This window comes from Eptatretus burgeri, chromosome 9, assembly GCF_056783735.1.
Source record: "Eptatretus burgeri isolate ZD-2024b chromosome 9, Ebu_testis_v1, whole genome shotgun sequence".
In the NCBI taxonomy this organism is placed as follows: Eukaryota; Metazoa; Chordata; class Myxini; order Myxiniformes; family Myxinidae; genus Eptatretus; species Eptatretus burgeri.
This window is the reverse complement of record NC_140969.1, coordinates 105445478-105459154: the sequence shown is the minus strand read 5'-3', so window position 1 is coordinate 105459154 and position 13677 is coordinate 105445478. Positions and strand designations below refer to the sequence as shown.

The window sequence follows — 13677 nt, the reverse complement described above, 5'->3', positions numbered from 1 at the left end:
CCGGCACAGAGACCACATGCTTCATCTTTGGATGTTCATGGCCAATCAGTTTCACTCACAACAGACACATTTCTCGACATAGAGGTGCATGTATGTGCTATGTATGAGGAACCAAAATGCAGCTGTGTGGATGACGCTCATTTCTTCCTGTTGAATAAAATCACGTCACCGGGTCTGCGAAGTAGCCCATTTCAGGAACTCAAGGCAGCAGATCCAGCCCGCTTACTGCCTTGTGAACAGGAGCCTTATCGAAAGGTGCTGCGTACAAACTATGTGGCACATCTGTGGAAGCATGCCTATCTACCAACTCCGATCACACGCGATCCAACGCAACATGGCTGGAATATGGATGGCAATGGCAATCACATATCAAATGGTTTGATGGGCCACAAATGCAAGATAACTTGAACCTGAACAACATGGTTGAGGATGACGCTGGCGACCTCAGTTCAAGTTATGACTCAGATGAGGAGATCGATGATGAATGGTCATATATGGATGACAGTGATGTGGATGAGTGTTGTGGTGTTCAAGTCATATGGTTTCTATAAACATGCACTGTACATACACATTACAATATAATATTTTCATATTGCATTGTAGCGTGTTAAGTACATTACTGACTTAATATGTGTGTTTGTAGCAAATATCATACCTGACTGCCATTACTCATGATTACAGACTGCATTGTATTGACAAAATTATTAACTGCATATCAAACCTAAATGTCAAAACGATTTTGTGATATTAGTCATTTCGACCAATTTGAGCAATTTTTATGTAGATTTACTTGTGGGCCTGAAACTCGCTCAATTTTTGCAGACATGGACCTCATACACCCTGGTTTTTTCCGTGAGGACATGGCCCAGTTTCGACTCGTGTCTTGTGCGTCACTCACTCAAACATGAAGGAAGTGGACCTGGTGAAAATCGTTTCCCCAATTTCAGAAAATGAAATCCATATGGTTTCGATATTACGAGCTCTCAATCCAATTTGCTTCCACAAGTGGGTGCTGATACAGCTACAGTGACTCAACACCAAATATTGTAAGATGTGAATGACGTATATGGTCATGAGAGCACACACTGTGATGTTGAACTTTTCTGAACCCAAAACCACTGCAATGAACACATATATGGGCCTAATACATAACCCATCACTCAGGAACCTGAAGACTGCACTTTTATATTGCCTATGGCCACCCTTTAAGAATAATAAATCAATAAAAATCATACTAGACAAATGGTCAATCCATGTAAATAAACGACCCCGGGCTCCCGGACTAATCGACATTGGGTTATCCCTGGAGGATCTAAATTAGGCTAAATTCCTGGTAACCTGCACGGGGTTAGCTCACACTCAGAATCGGATCGCTCGCATCATAATAGGATTGTACACGCAACAATATTTATGTCATATGAAAGAGAAAAAGAGGCCTCAGGTTCAAGGAAGTTGCAAATACCATGGATAGAACACCAATCTTAAAAAAGGGAAAAAAATGGAAGGTCTGCCGTGAAAGCCAGGTGCTGTCCAATTTTCAGTTTCAGGAATCTACAATTTCAATCTCCACACGAACACACACTCCACACCAATTTCAAACTCCACATCTTTCTTCAAACTCTACACTATATCTATGAGTACACAACTACTAATATTTGTACAAGCAACAGTGGAAAATAGGACAAACAACTGACTCAGGAATGGTGATTCTTGAAGTAAACAGAGGAACAAAGGAGTGGAGGTGAATAATCAACTTGGATTTTGGGATTCACTTAAAAAGGGTTCCTGGGAGAGGTCAGGAGGGTCAGAGGGATAAGAAAGTGGAGGAAGCAAGACTAAAGACATGGTAATGATGTCACAATAACAACTGCTCACCTGCTGCACACCCTCTCCACCAACATCACGGAGATGGTAGACCGACGAGACCTTTCCAATTTTGTCCACCTCATCAAGAAAGACAATCCCTGTTACAAGTGAACAGGCAGGTATAACACAAAAGTGAATGGCAAAACGATACAAAAAGTGGCATTCATGAAAAGGATAAACCGTATCGGGCCGAATACAAGACAAGATTGTTTTTCTTCACAATTACAATCTTAGAAAATGCAACTAGTCTTGTTTTTGCGGACTAGGGCTGTTCTTGTTGTCATTGTTGTTGTAGTTTGTGTGTTCTTGCGTACTTTTATATTTATCATATCATATACAAGAAAAAAAAAACATTTGAAGAAAAATGTAAAAGCATAGAGGGATGAAATCTCAAAGAAAACAACCAAACAAGGTTGGAATGACACCACATGATGATGTCACAATACGACACCACAATCCTCTTATGGTTTAGCATCACAACACCTATTGACATTTTACTTTTGTTGGTCATCACTGCCAGCAGTTATAAAGTGGCAGTTCTAATTTTGTCTCATTAATCATGGAACACACCGGTACACAAACATCACACAAAACAAGTCCTGGCGAGGGTCTGCAATCTCTGATTGATCTTTTTCTTTCTTGTTTATTGGTTTGTATTAGCGGGAACAATCGCCTGGGTGGCAGACGGACTGTTGTTTTTTGTGGATTATGCGGTTTTACCGTGTGAGACATAATCCATGGCTGATGCTCACCAAGACAGCCAAGAGGAGGTACATACAGTCATGGCCAAAAATATTGTCACCCTTGCACTTTCTTCGAATAACTCACAATTTTCTATAAAAAGAAGTTCAAATTGACAAAAGTATTTATTCTCCACAATTATTTATTTCACTGTTAATATTACAGAACCTTTGTTATTGCTTCAGAACTTAATATATCCTTTTAAATCAGAAAATAAAAAGAAATGGCATTGATAAAATTATTCACACCCTCGACTTAATATTTGGTATCACGGCCTTTGGACAAAATAACTGCAATCAGGCACTTCCTCTAGCCATGAATGATCTTCCTACATCTCTCTACTGGTAGTTTGTTCCACTCTTCATCTGTAAACTGCTCCAGTTCTCCAAGATTTGAAGGGTGCCTTCTCCCAACTGCTGTTTTCAGATCTCCCCACAGGTGTTCAATGTAATTTAGATTTGGACTCAATGCTGGTCGCTTCAGAACAGTCCAGTGTTTTATCTTGAACCATTCCTTGCTGCATTTTGAAGTGTGTTTGGGGTCATTGTCCTGTTGCAAGACCCATGACCTTCGACGGAGACCCAGCTTTCTGACACTGGGTTGAACATTGTGCTCCAAAATACCTCCTTGGTAATCTGATTTCATGATGCCATGCACACATTCAAGGCACCCAGTTCCAGAGGCAGCACAGCAACCCCAAAACATCACTGACCCTCCTCCATGTTTGACTGTAGGGAAGGTGTTCTTTTCTTTGAAGGATTCATTTTGTTTTCTGTCAACATCCAGATGATGTGCTTTCCCCAAAAGCTCTAATTTGGTCTCATCTGTCCACAGGACATTCTCCCACAAGGATTTGGCTTGTTCAGGTGTGTTTTGGCAAATTCCAGTCAGGCTTTCTTATGTCTCTCTCTCAGCAGTGGGGTCCTCCTGGGTCTCTGACCATAGAACCCCCTTTCAATGAGTTGACAACGGATGGTATGAGTTCAAACTATCCTACCTTGTGTCTGAAGGTCAGCTTGAATCTGTTTGGCAGTTCATCGAGGTGCTTTCTCCACCGTTTGAACAATCCTTCACTGTAATCTTCGATCAAGTTTTCTCTTGTGGCCACGTCCAGGGAGGTTTGCTGCAGTGCCACGGGCCTTAAACTTGCTGATAACATTGTGTACGGTGGACACAGGAACATCAAAGTCTCTGGAGATGGACTTGTAGCCTTGAGATTGTCTATGCTTGGCTACAATCTTGTGTCTGACCTTCTCAGACAATTATCTGGTTTTCTTTCTTTTCCCCCATGCTCATCGTGGTACACACAGTGACACAAAACAGCAGAATGACTCCTCTTCTCCTTTCAAAATAGTTGAATGAGTGATTTTTTTTATATTGCAGGCACCTGCAACTCACCACAGGTGAGTTCAATTCCAAAGTAAAGGAGAATCACCTGCTTGAAATCTAATTATTTCTAAAAGGTGCCAATAATATTGTCCGGGCCATTTTAGGATTTCTGAGTGGAATAAGCTAAGATTTCGTAATTTTTTTTCAGCTTTTTTTGTTTTGTTCTCCACTGCAAACCAAAGAAGTAAATCTGTGGACACCAAATGATTTTTTAATTTCAACAATTTTCTGGATGAAATGGAGCATTATTTTAAAAATGTGCAACAGGGCCAATATTTTTGGCCACAACAGTGTGTGTGTGTGTGTGTGTGTGTGTGTGTGTGTGTGTGTGTGTGTGTGTGTGTGTGTGTGTGTGTGTGTGTGTGTGTGTGTGTGTGTGTGTGTGTGTGTGTGTGTGTGTGTGTGTGCTCCACACACTGATTAGTGACATCATAATCAACAGAAGTTGAAAATAATGAAGACAGTGTGAAATATAAATAAAATGTCAAGTAGACAAAACAGTGTACCTTGCTGTGCCCGCATGATGCTGTAGTCAGCCTCACGTAAAAGCTGTTCCAGTATCGATTCAACATCCTCACCCACGTAGCCAGCTTGAGTGAAGGAAGTGCAGTCACAGAGAACGAAGGGCACGTCGAGGTAGCGAGCCAGAGTGCGAGCAAGCAGAGTTTTACCTGCACCGCCAAAATCAGAAAGAAGAAATTTAATCCGTTCAGAGGGCCTTGTATCTATTTATAATGTGCATATTGAGGACGTTCATCATAATGCAAAATAGGGGCATGTGTGGGAACTTTTCTCAATGGAAAAGCTTGTCCCTTCAGGATTGCTCGCTTAGTGTATTACCGAATTAGTGTCGACGCAACATTTGTAACATGTTATATTACCTGAGCCTGTGGGCCCCAACAGGAGCACGTTGCTCTTTTCCAGCTGAACTGTAACTGAAAGGGCAGAATGAAGCCGATCAAGCTGCCCTGCTTGAACGTGTTCCTCACATTGAGACATTTGTTCCATCCCTTCCTCCATTTGGCCAGCAATCTCTGGGCCTGTAGAAGACGTGATGAATCCTCCAACAAATAATCCCAGGTTTCATTTTTACAATGAGATTAAAACGGCGGCCCGCCAGCCATTTCTGCAGCCCATCAGCCAATTCTGTTTGCAATAAAATAATTGTATATACTTTCAAACATCACCTGAAACAGCAGTGCCTTTTGCAAAAGATTCAGTCGAGACGGTACTTCCTGTCTTCCCTGAAAGGGTAAGGTTGTGCCACAAGCGCTTGTAGTGATTGTACACAGCCACCGAGAGGACTCGTTTTGCATACTGCTGGCCAACGACGTGCTCATCCAGGTATGAGCAAATCTGCGAGACCAAAGAAAAAAGAAGAAAAAAATCCAGATAGAGTGGTTAGTGCCCAAAGTTGCCATCACGTGATCTGCATCTTGAATCGAATGGTAAAATATGTTATAAGCATTGAAATTATGATTATTTTTATTATTGCAGACATTGTCGAGGCTCGTATGAGAGCTAACACACAGAACGCACAACAAGGGGGGGGGGGGGGAGGAGCGCAGGAGACAAGAGGGAAGGACAAAACATTGTGGAACAGAGACATGAGAAGATCTGTGGAAGGGATGGGGTGGGGAACACGGGGTATACAAGATGGACATTACAGGGACTTTCAGGTTCTTACACGACAGGTACTTTCAGGAAGGAAAGCATGGAATTTGACGGAGGTGGGTTTGAGGTGGATTAACGGGGGTAGAAAAGATCATGGTTTGGGATGGGGGAAGATAAGCGATGGTGCTGAACGGCTGTTTTTGAAGGTCTGGGGGAAAAAGTGGGATTTAAGAGTGTGGGAGTTTATTCCAAAGGTGGGAAAAAAGAGGAATGAAAGTGAAGGTGAGCAGCGATTCTTGATTTCAAAAAAGATGCTTGGTACTATAACACTTCAATATAGACATAAACAAAGACATTTTGAAGGACATTATCATAAAAAGAAAACCACAAAGCTTTTCGTTGTGAGAGTGAAATTCACACAAAGTGAGTGAGTAATGAAGAAGAACAGTCTAATGGACACCTATCAACAAAGTGAATTATGATTGGACCTTCTCTACTGATGCGTCAATTGTAGAATCTTCTTCAGCACCATCTGTGATCGTGAGACAAGTTCGTCTTCCTCAGATTCTTCTTTGCACAAATAAGCAAAGCAAGTGGACAAACTCTTTTTGCCGACATTGCATCGGGTCCATGGAATGGATAAATGTTGTTTCTAAGATTCAGAGATGTGTTATACTTCATTTTCTACACAATATCTTGAATACATCCACATTATAATGTTCAGCACAGTTTGCATTCTCAATCAGATGCTCTCCAATAGCACATGCACATGATGTTGGGATTGATGCTGGGACCTTCCTACAAGTACGTACTGGCTGTAGTCGTGTACCAATTGTGTTTTTCCTGATGGACAAAGGGACGTGCTGTTTGATTGTGTCAGTCAGAGTGTGGGTAGTTCTGCCGACATACTGAGCATCACATCGGCACTTGAACTCATAAATAATATTGCTAAGTTTTGAGGCAGGCAGAACATCCTTCTTAACTGCAGGAATCACACGTCGAGAGGTGAAAATCACTCTTGGACGAACAGCCTCACTGCCCAACGTTAGCAAACATTTTTGTTGGCTATCAAGAACTGCAGAAATTGACCAGGTTGCAGGTATCTCAATCCCCCATCATATACTGCAGATATGTGGATGACATATTTTGCCTGTTTGAATCTTGTGAAGTCTGTGACCACTTCTTGAATGAATTGAATTGTCTTCATCCTGCCCTCAAGTTCACGACGGAATTGGAACGTTCTAATTGCTTACCCTTTCTGGACGTCCTCGTAGAGAGATCCGCATCTTCATTTACTACGTCCATCTTTAGAAAGCCCACTTTCATTGGCCAGTGTCCTTGATGGGACTCTTTTAGTTCAATGAGATACAAGATTGGTTTGATCATTGTATTAGTGAGTTGAGCGAAGAGGATATGTTCCAACTCCAAGCTTCATACAGAGATGGATTAGATTGCCGGCATCCTCAGTGAGAATGGATATCCTGAGTATGTCATCAGGAGGTTTATGCACAAATTCCTCACTTCCATAGTTGAACGGCAGATGGGTCCTGAAAAGTGACCAGTCTACATCAATATTCCTTGGAAAGGGAAAATGGCACAAAGATATGAGGAACAAATCAAAAGATGCGTCTCAAGCACATATCTGGCTGCTAATCCAAGAGTGATTTTCACCTCTTGAAGTCTGATTCCTGCAGTTAAGAAGGATGTTCTGCCTGCCTCAAAACTTAGCAATATTATTTATGAGTTCAAATGCCGATGTGATGCTCGGTATGTAAGGAGAACTCCCCAGATTCTGACTGACACAATCAAACAGCACGTCCCTTTGTCAATCAAGAAAAACACAACTGGTACACGAATACAGCCAGTACGTACTTGTATGAAGGTCCCAGCATCAATCCCAACATCGTATGCATCTGCTATTGGACAGCATCTGATTGAGAATGCAAACTGTGCTGAACATTATAATGTGGATGTATTCAAGATATTGAGTAGAGGACGAAGTATATCGCATCTCGGAATACAAGAAACGACATTTATCTCTTCGTTGGACCCCATGTTATGTCGGCAAAAAGAGTTTGTCCACTCGCTTTGCTTATTTGTGCAAAGAAGAAGAGGAACACGAACCCATCTCACGATCACAGATGGTGATGAAGAAGATTCTACAACAGCATTAGCGGCTCCGTCTCAGACTCTGCAACCTCCAATTGGAGAGCTGAACACTGAACAGGCTCATTCCCACCTAGACTGTTGGGAGGTGATGACGCATCAGTGGAGAACGTCCAATCAGAATTGACTTTGTTGATAGGTGTCTATTAGACTGCTCTTCATCATTACTCACTCAATTTGTTTGAATTTCACCTGAAGAGAGAACACTGAAAAGCTTTGTAGTTTTCTTGTGATGGTAATGTCCTTCAAAATGTCTCTGTTTATGTCTATATTCTTGATTTTGGTGGTTCTACCAGAAGGGGGTTGCTGGCAGACCTTGAGCGCCCTGTGGAAATATGGGGGGGGGGGGAACACATCGCAGACAGAGCAGGGGGTGAGACCGGAGATGAGACGGTTGAAGACAGAAAGACCACCGACCTGCTTGTGGTGAAAAAGTGAGAGCCCCAAAGACTCAGCCTCACTGCAGGAGATACCAATGATCCTAAATGCCTTGGTTTCCACAGCGTGAAGGTGAGAGGCAGGAGCACCAGCCCAGAGGGGAGAGCAGTACTCCATCAGGCTGCAGACGAAAGCTTTGTTTGTGGTCAGGAGCTCAGGTGTGCCGAGGAAGGACTTTGCACGATGGAGGATGCCTCGTCGGCCGGCGACTGCTTTGGAGGCCAGGTTGGAAATGTGGCTTTCCCAGAGGAGATCATGACAGATAGTGAGACCCAGTGATCATGGCAGAATGTGAGAGTATATAATAATGCAATGGACATCATGGATAAATACTTATGCTCACTTCTGTTTCAGGATATATTTTGTGAGTCCTATAAACTAGGCTACATAAATCACACAGAACAACAATTAGATACGAGCTGTGACGTAAAGTGAGCTACACCATGCAGTACAGCTTTTGAGAAAAAGTAGTCCAAAGTTCACGTTTCCATTTAGAATCACGTTCAACTCCCAAAGGATAAAGATCAATGTTCTTCTTGCATATGGCAGCTATCATTTTGTTTGGGCGTGACTATCCCGCTGATGCTGTGCCCCTATACCAGTGCACTGGTACTCGTTTCACCGACCTCGGAAGGGTGACAGGCTGAGTATACCCCACCTGGTGTTAATTCAGCGGCCAATGGGGTTCAAACTCAGGACCCAAAGATCCCAAGCCAGCCACCCTAACCACCAAGCCAACACCAGGCTTGCTATAAAAATCAATATCAGCTTCAAATATGTTATTCAGAACTGCCATTCATACGAAAGCTGTAAGGATGTGAAAAGATTGCTTTAGTGCAGTGAATTCAATTTAGTCCTGCATGTGGGATAGCCCAGTTTACCCCTCAAGGGCTCACCCGTGCCCTATGCTGTGAATGTTGATTGTCAAGGGAGGAAGTAGCACATAACATCTTTTCAGTCTTTGGTATGATCACTCCACCAGGATCAGGATGGAACTGCCAACCACTCAGACTCAGAGTGGATGGTCCAATCACATTGCCACGCAGAATTTTTTTTGAATTTTTTTGATTTTGATTTTTAAAGCACAACAGCTGCAAAGTTAGAATTTTCTTCAGCTTCCTTTATTAGTATTACTAGAAGCACCCACTTCCTGCAGGAGCTGTCAAGGGGGTCATGTTATTATATTTATGCCTATTTTACTCCAAGGGTTCCCAGGATTACACACCCAAAAAATGGTTGTGATCGGTTCAGCCGTTTTTGCGGTACCTGGGAACAGACGGACGGTTAATTAAAGTATTATGCCTATGCATCTGTATTATTATGATCAACAGTCAGACCCCGGTTTACATCGGGGATGAGTTCCTGAAACGTGCAACGAATATCGAAACGACGTAAATCAAAGCAATTTTACTCATAAGAATGAATGGAATGAACAGGGGATGTGTTCCTTACATCACCGCTTCACTTATTATATTTCACTTTTTACCTCCGCCACCAAAGATGGGTGGAGGTTATGTTTTCACCCCTGGCTGTTTGTCTGTCTGTGTGCAGGATATCTCAAAAGGTTAAATATACGTATTTGGACGAAATTTTGTGAAAACGTTGGGAATTTCATGAGACAAGGACGTATTGATTCGATTTTGGTGAAGATCCGGATCCGGATCCGAGAATTTATTTCAAAGCGATTCTTCACCATTGAGAGATTGGGCTAAAAACGATACGTTGCATCAATATCTCAAAAACTTGGTGGACAGGTTGGGTGTGTGAAAACACCAATTGATGCGATTTTTTGTGAAGATCTGGATACGAGAATTTTAAAAATTTCTTAAGTGATTCTTCACCAATGAGAGAACAGGCCAAAACGATATATCTCGCCCGATATCTCAAAAAGTTGTGGACGAATTATGACAACTCCTGGTGGATGAGATGGGTAGGTGACAAGAACAAACTGATTAGATTTTGGTTCAGGTCCGAATCCAGATCCGCCACATCAATGGGATCTTCTTGCGTATGACCAATATGGATTGCGCTAACGTTTAATGTCAGGGTTCTGCAGCCAGGTGGCTGCCTCAGGGGTGAGTTGGTGGAGAGCTAAAAGTCCTCCCGATAACTTCCGCAAGGAACAGTGCGACGTGATGTGCTCCATCGTCTGAACTCCTCCGCAGTTACAGAGTGCATCCGGCTTCATCCTCCATTGAAGGAGGGTGCTACCGCAATGGCCCTGTCCAGTGTGGAGCCTGTTGAGAGCTGTCCATTGCCTATGTGGGAGTGTGAAACTGGGTGGAGGAATGGTTGGATCATGTACAATGTGTTGATTAGGAACTCTGGCAGCCTCCCAGCTGGCCCTCCACAAGTCGGCTTCACTTTGATGGGCTCTCCGGCAAAGAGCTCAGTGCGGTTCCATGGTGGTTTTTGAGACTTGAGGTGACAGCTCGGATGTTCAGTGAGAAGGCACAGGGCTGGAATTTTGGTTGCCAAGATGCGGCTGAAGTATCGGGATGACAGTACATCCCTACGGATGGCTGGCGGAGCAATGTTGTGGAGGATAGGAAGCCACTCAGTCTGTGCTGGCTTGAGGGTTCCAGACACTGTTCTCATTGTGGTGTTTAACTGAACGTCGATGGCTTTCATATGTGCACTCATCTTCGAGACTGGTGTGTAATATTGTTGCGGTTCTAGGAACTGCATGCATCCAACATATAGTGGTCCCAAGACAGTTATTCCATTAATATGCGTTCAGATAGGCCCTTCCCTTTTGTCTAGTGGGTCAAATGGGACGTGTGTTGCGGGGATCTCATAGATAGGTTTGCTTACACCACTAACTTCATTTCTACTCGTCTTTTCTGCTTATTGCTGAGGTAAATGCGAATTTGCGTCCAACACGTGCAGCACGTGCCGCGGCTGCGAGGAAACCACAATACCCTCGGAATAACTTCTGCGGGGGAGGGGCATAGAAAGGCTGTGACGGCACCACGAGAGCATTGACAGCGCAGAGGTCCCGTCCTCAACCCAACTTTGGCGGCAAGTTATACAGTACGCTCGGCAGCTCGAGATGATCGACTCGAGCTTCCGTTGATCTGGGATGAGATTGCCGGTTGCATTGAAAAGGCATACCAATGAATATCTCTGAAAGAGGCTGCACGGATGTGGTTTTGCACAACACAGAAAGCACTCCAGCACGACGCCCACGCTGCACGCGACGCGTCCTTTCGACCCATTTCTGGGTTTAATTATATCGGCGTTCTCTTTTCCCTCCATTTCCCCATCTGACACACATCTATATCCTTTCCATTGCAAGCCTCCATATAATTATATAACCGATCGTTCCCCTCAATGCCTGACACAGATCGGTGTTGGCCCAGGGCACACGATAGCAGAATCGGGCGGATGCGATTGCTGACCACGTGGGCCATGGCGGATCCGCGCGCACTGTACGGAAAGTGCTCGAGGGCAGACCCGTGCTTAGCTCGTGACACCTTATTATCGTGCAGAGCAGGGCACGAATGGACGCATCTTACCGTCTGTGCATGGGTTTGCCATAAAATCTTACCTTCTCGCCTCTACGGTCAGCGAAGCTGCGATCGGGCAGAGGCATGCTGTACAGCTCGGGTCGCGTGGTGCATCACCGAGCAGGCACATTGACCAGTGCTGGTCGGAGTGCCCGGGCAGGCATGCGGGACCGACGCCACCCTCGGCCAGTCGTCAGGGCATGGCCGGGGGTTCTTGCAAGGCAATTCATGACGCGGAGTTCAGTGTGGGCGATTCATATCATGTCGTGAGGTCGGAGCGAGACATTTTCACGGCTTGGGGTCACCTGGCCGGAAGTGGAATGTTGCGGCTTCCGGCCATCGAGGCCGGGCCGCGCGGGGGGCCGGGGCCAATCAGAGCGCCCGATTCGGGTGACGATGCATTGCTTCGTGGTGGCCCCCTGCCCCGGGCCGCGGGGCCTGTAAAGGTCGGAGCGGGGCCGTTCGTTCTGTCTCTCTCTGTGTGTCTCTCTCTGTGTGTCTCTCTCTCTGTGTGTCTCTCTCTCTGTGTGTCTCTCTCTCTGTGTGTCTCTCTCTCTCTCTCTCTCTCTCTCTGTGTGTCTCTCTCTCTCTCTCTCTCTCTCTCTCTCTCTCTCTCTCTCTCTCTCTCTCTCTCTCTCTCTCTCTCTCTCTCTCTCTCTCTCTCTCTCTAAGCTCTCTCTCTTCCCTTCTTCGCCTTCCGCACGCGCTGGACTTCGTCATCGCCTGGACTCCACCCACCCACTTGGTCCCGCCAACCACTCTGTCCAAGCGCTCTCGACTCTGCCTTCTCCACCCAAGTCCCTCCCTTCACGCCCAACGGTCGCGTCACATTCTCTGGACGACGCTTTGCATGAATTGCCACGAAGCGAGAGACGGCGCACCAGCTGTTGGGGAGGTATCGCACCACGGAGCACCCCCCCCCAAACGTAATGATGGTGTGTTAGTGCAGTCAATTGTACAAGGTCCCGAGAGACCATAGCCTCAACTTCTCTCCCTTCTTGTTTCAATAACTCCTCTTCATCGGCTTTGTGTGTGTGCGTTGTTCTGGCGCCTGTCCACATTAGTAAGATTGCAGAAGATTATTATTAGGGTACCCAGTTTCATAGACTGGGAAACCGATTGTTTTTCTTCTGTTTATTTATTATTATTTTTCTGCCGGCATTTCGCGGGTTCTTTCGCTTTAAAAATCATTTTCTCAGGAACGGTAAGTCCGATCGACACGAAATTTTCACCATAGAATGTATCTTTTTTGATAGCATACTTAATTGATAATTGTGACATCATAGGTCACGTGGTACGGGCACCATCTTGAAAAAAACGATAAACTTTGGACCTCTGTATCTCTGAAACCGTGCAATGGAAAAAAATTCGCTTCATACATTTTACTAAGCTCCGTATGTGGAACACGTATGGGCGTCGATTAGTAGGGGACGGGGGGGGACATGTCCCCCCCCACTTTTTATCAAGGGGGGGACAACATATCGATTGGCCCCCCCACTTTTTTCATTGAACGTAAGTTACGTAACACAAAACGAGCTGCTCTAGTATAACCAGGCCGAGATGCTCCTCAAATACAAGAATAAATTTTTAAATCTCAAAGTTTTATTGGTCTATTATAGTTCTATTAAAGATGATAGGTTAACAATTCAACATTGAGAATCCGTGCTTCCCAAGCCATGGTCTCCCACCGGCCAAGTGTCCATAGCAACGTCGCTTTTTGATCCTTCAATGTCAGCTCTTCCTATCATTGCGAAGCAGAATTCGCCAAGCGTTGGATTGTTCACCCACAAACAGGGAACGTGACCTGGACATTATGAGGTATGTTGGGACATTTTCGGAGTTTGTATCGTCATTTTATGTGTTTAAAGAAATCACGGCTTCATGGCCCGGAGCGCCACGCCTCGGATAGTGTTAGGCCGCAACGGCTCGGAGCCCCTTTAGCGACCAAAATAGT

The 13677-nt window shown here is 44.7% G+C and overlaps 1 protein-coding gene across 4 annotated transcripts in view; it reads right to left on the bottom strand.

Annotated features, from left to right (window-relative positions):
• The window catches only part of LOC147020839 (ATP-dependent clpX-like chaperone, mitochondrial), a 94778-nt gene that overhangs the window by 56848 nt on the left and 24253 nt on the right, over nt 1-13677 (bottom strand). For all 4 annotated transcript variants that reach the window (XR_015061978.1, XM_085896515.1, XM_085896514.1 and 1 more), the window contains exons 6-9: nt 5184-5352; nt 4878-5036; nt 4503-4667; nt 1876-1964 (exon numbers count right to left, since the gene is read on the bottom strand). Coding sequence is in view for 3 of the 4 variants with exons in the window: in XM_085896515.1 (XP_085752641.1) it covers nt 1876-1964; nt 4503-4667; nt 4878-5036; nt 5184-5352 (582 nt within the window). In the remaining variant the exon portion in view is untranslated. The remainder of the gene's footprint in view (nt 1-1875; nt 1965-4502; nt 4668-4877; nt 5037-5183; nt 5353-13677) is intronic.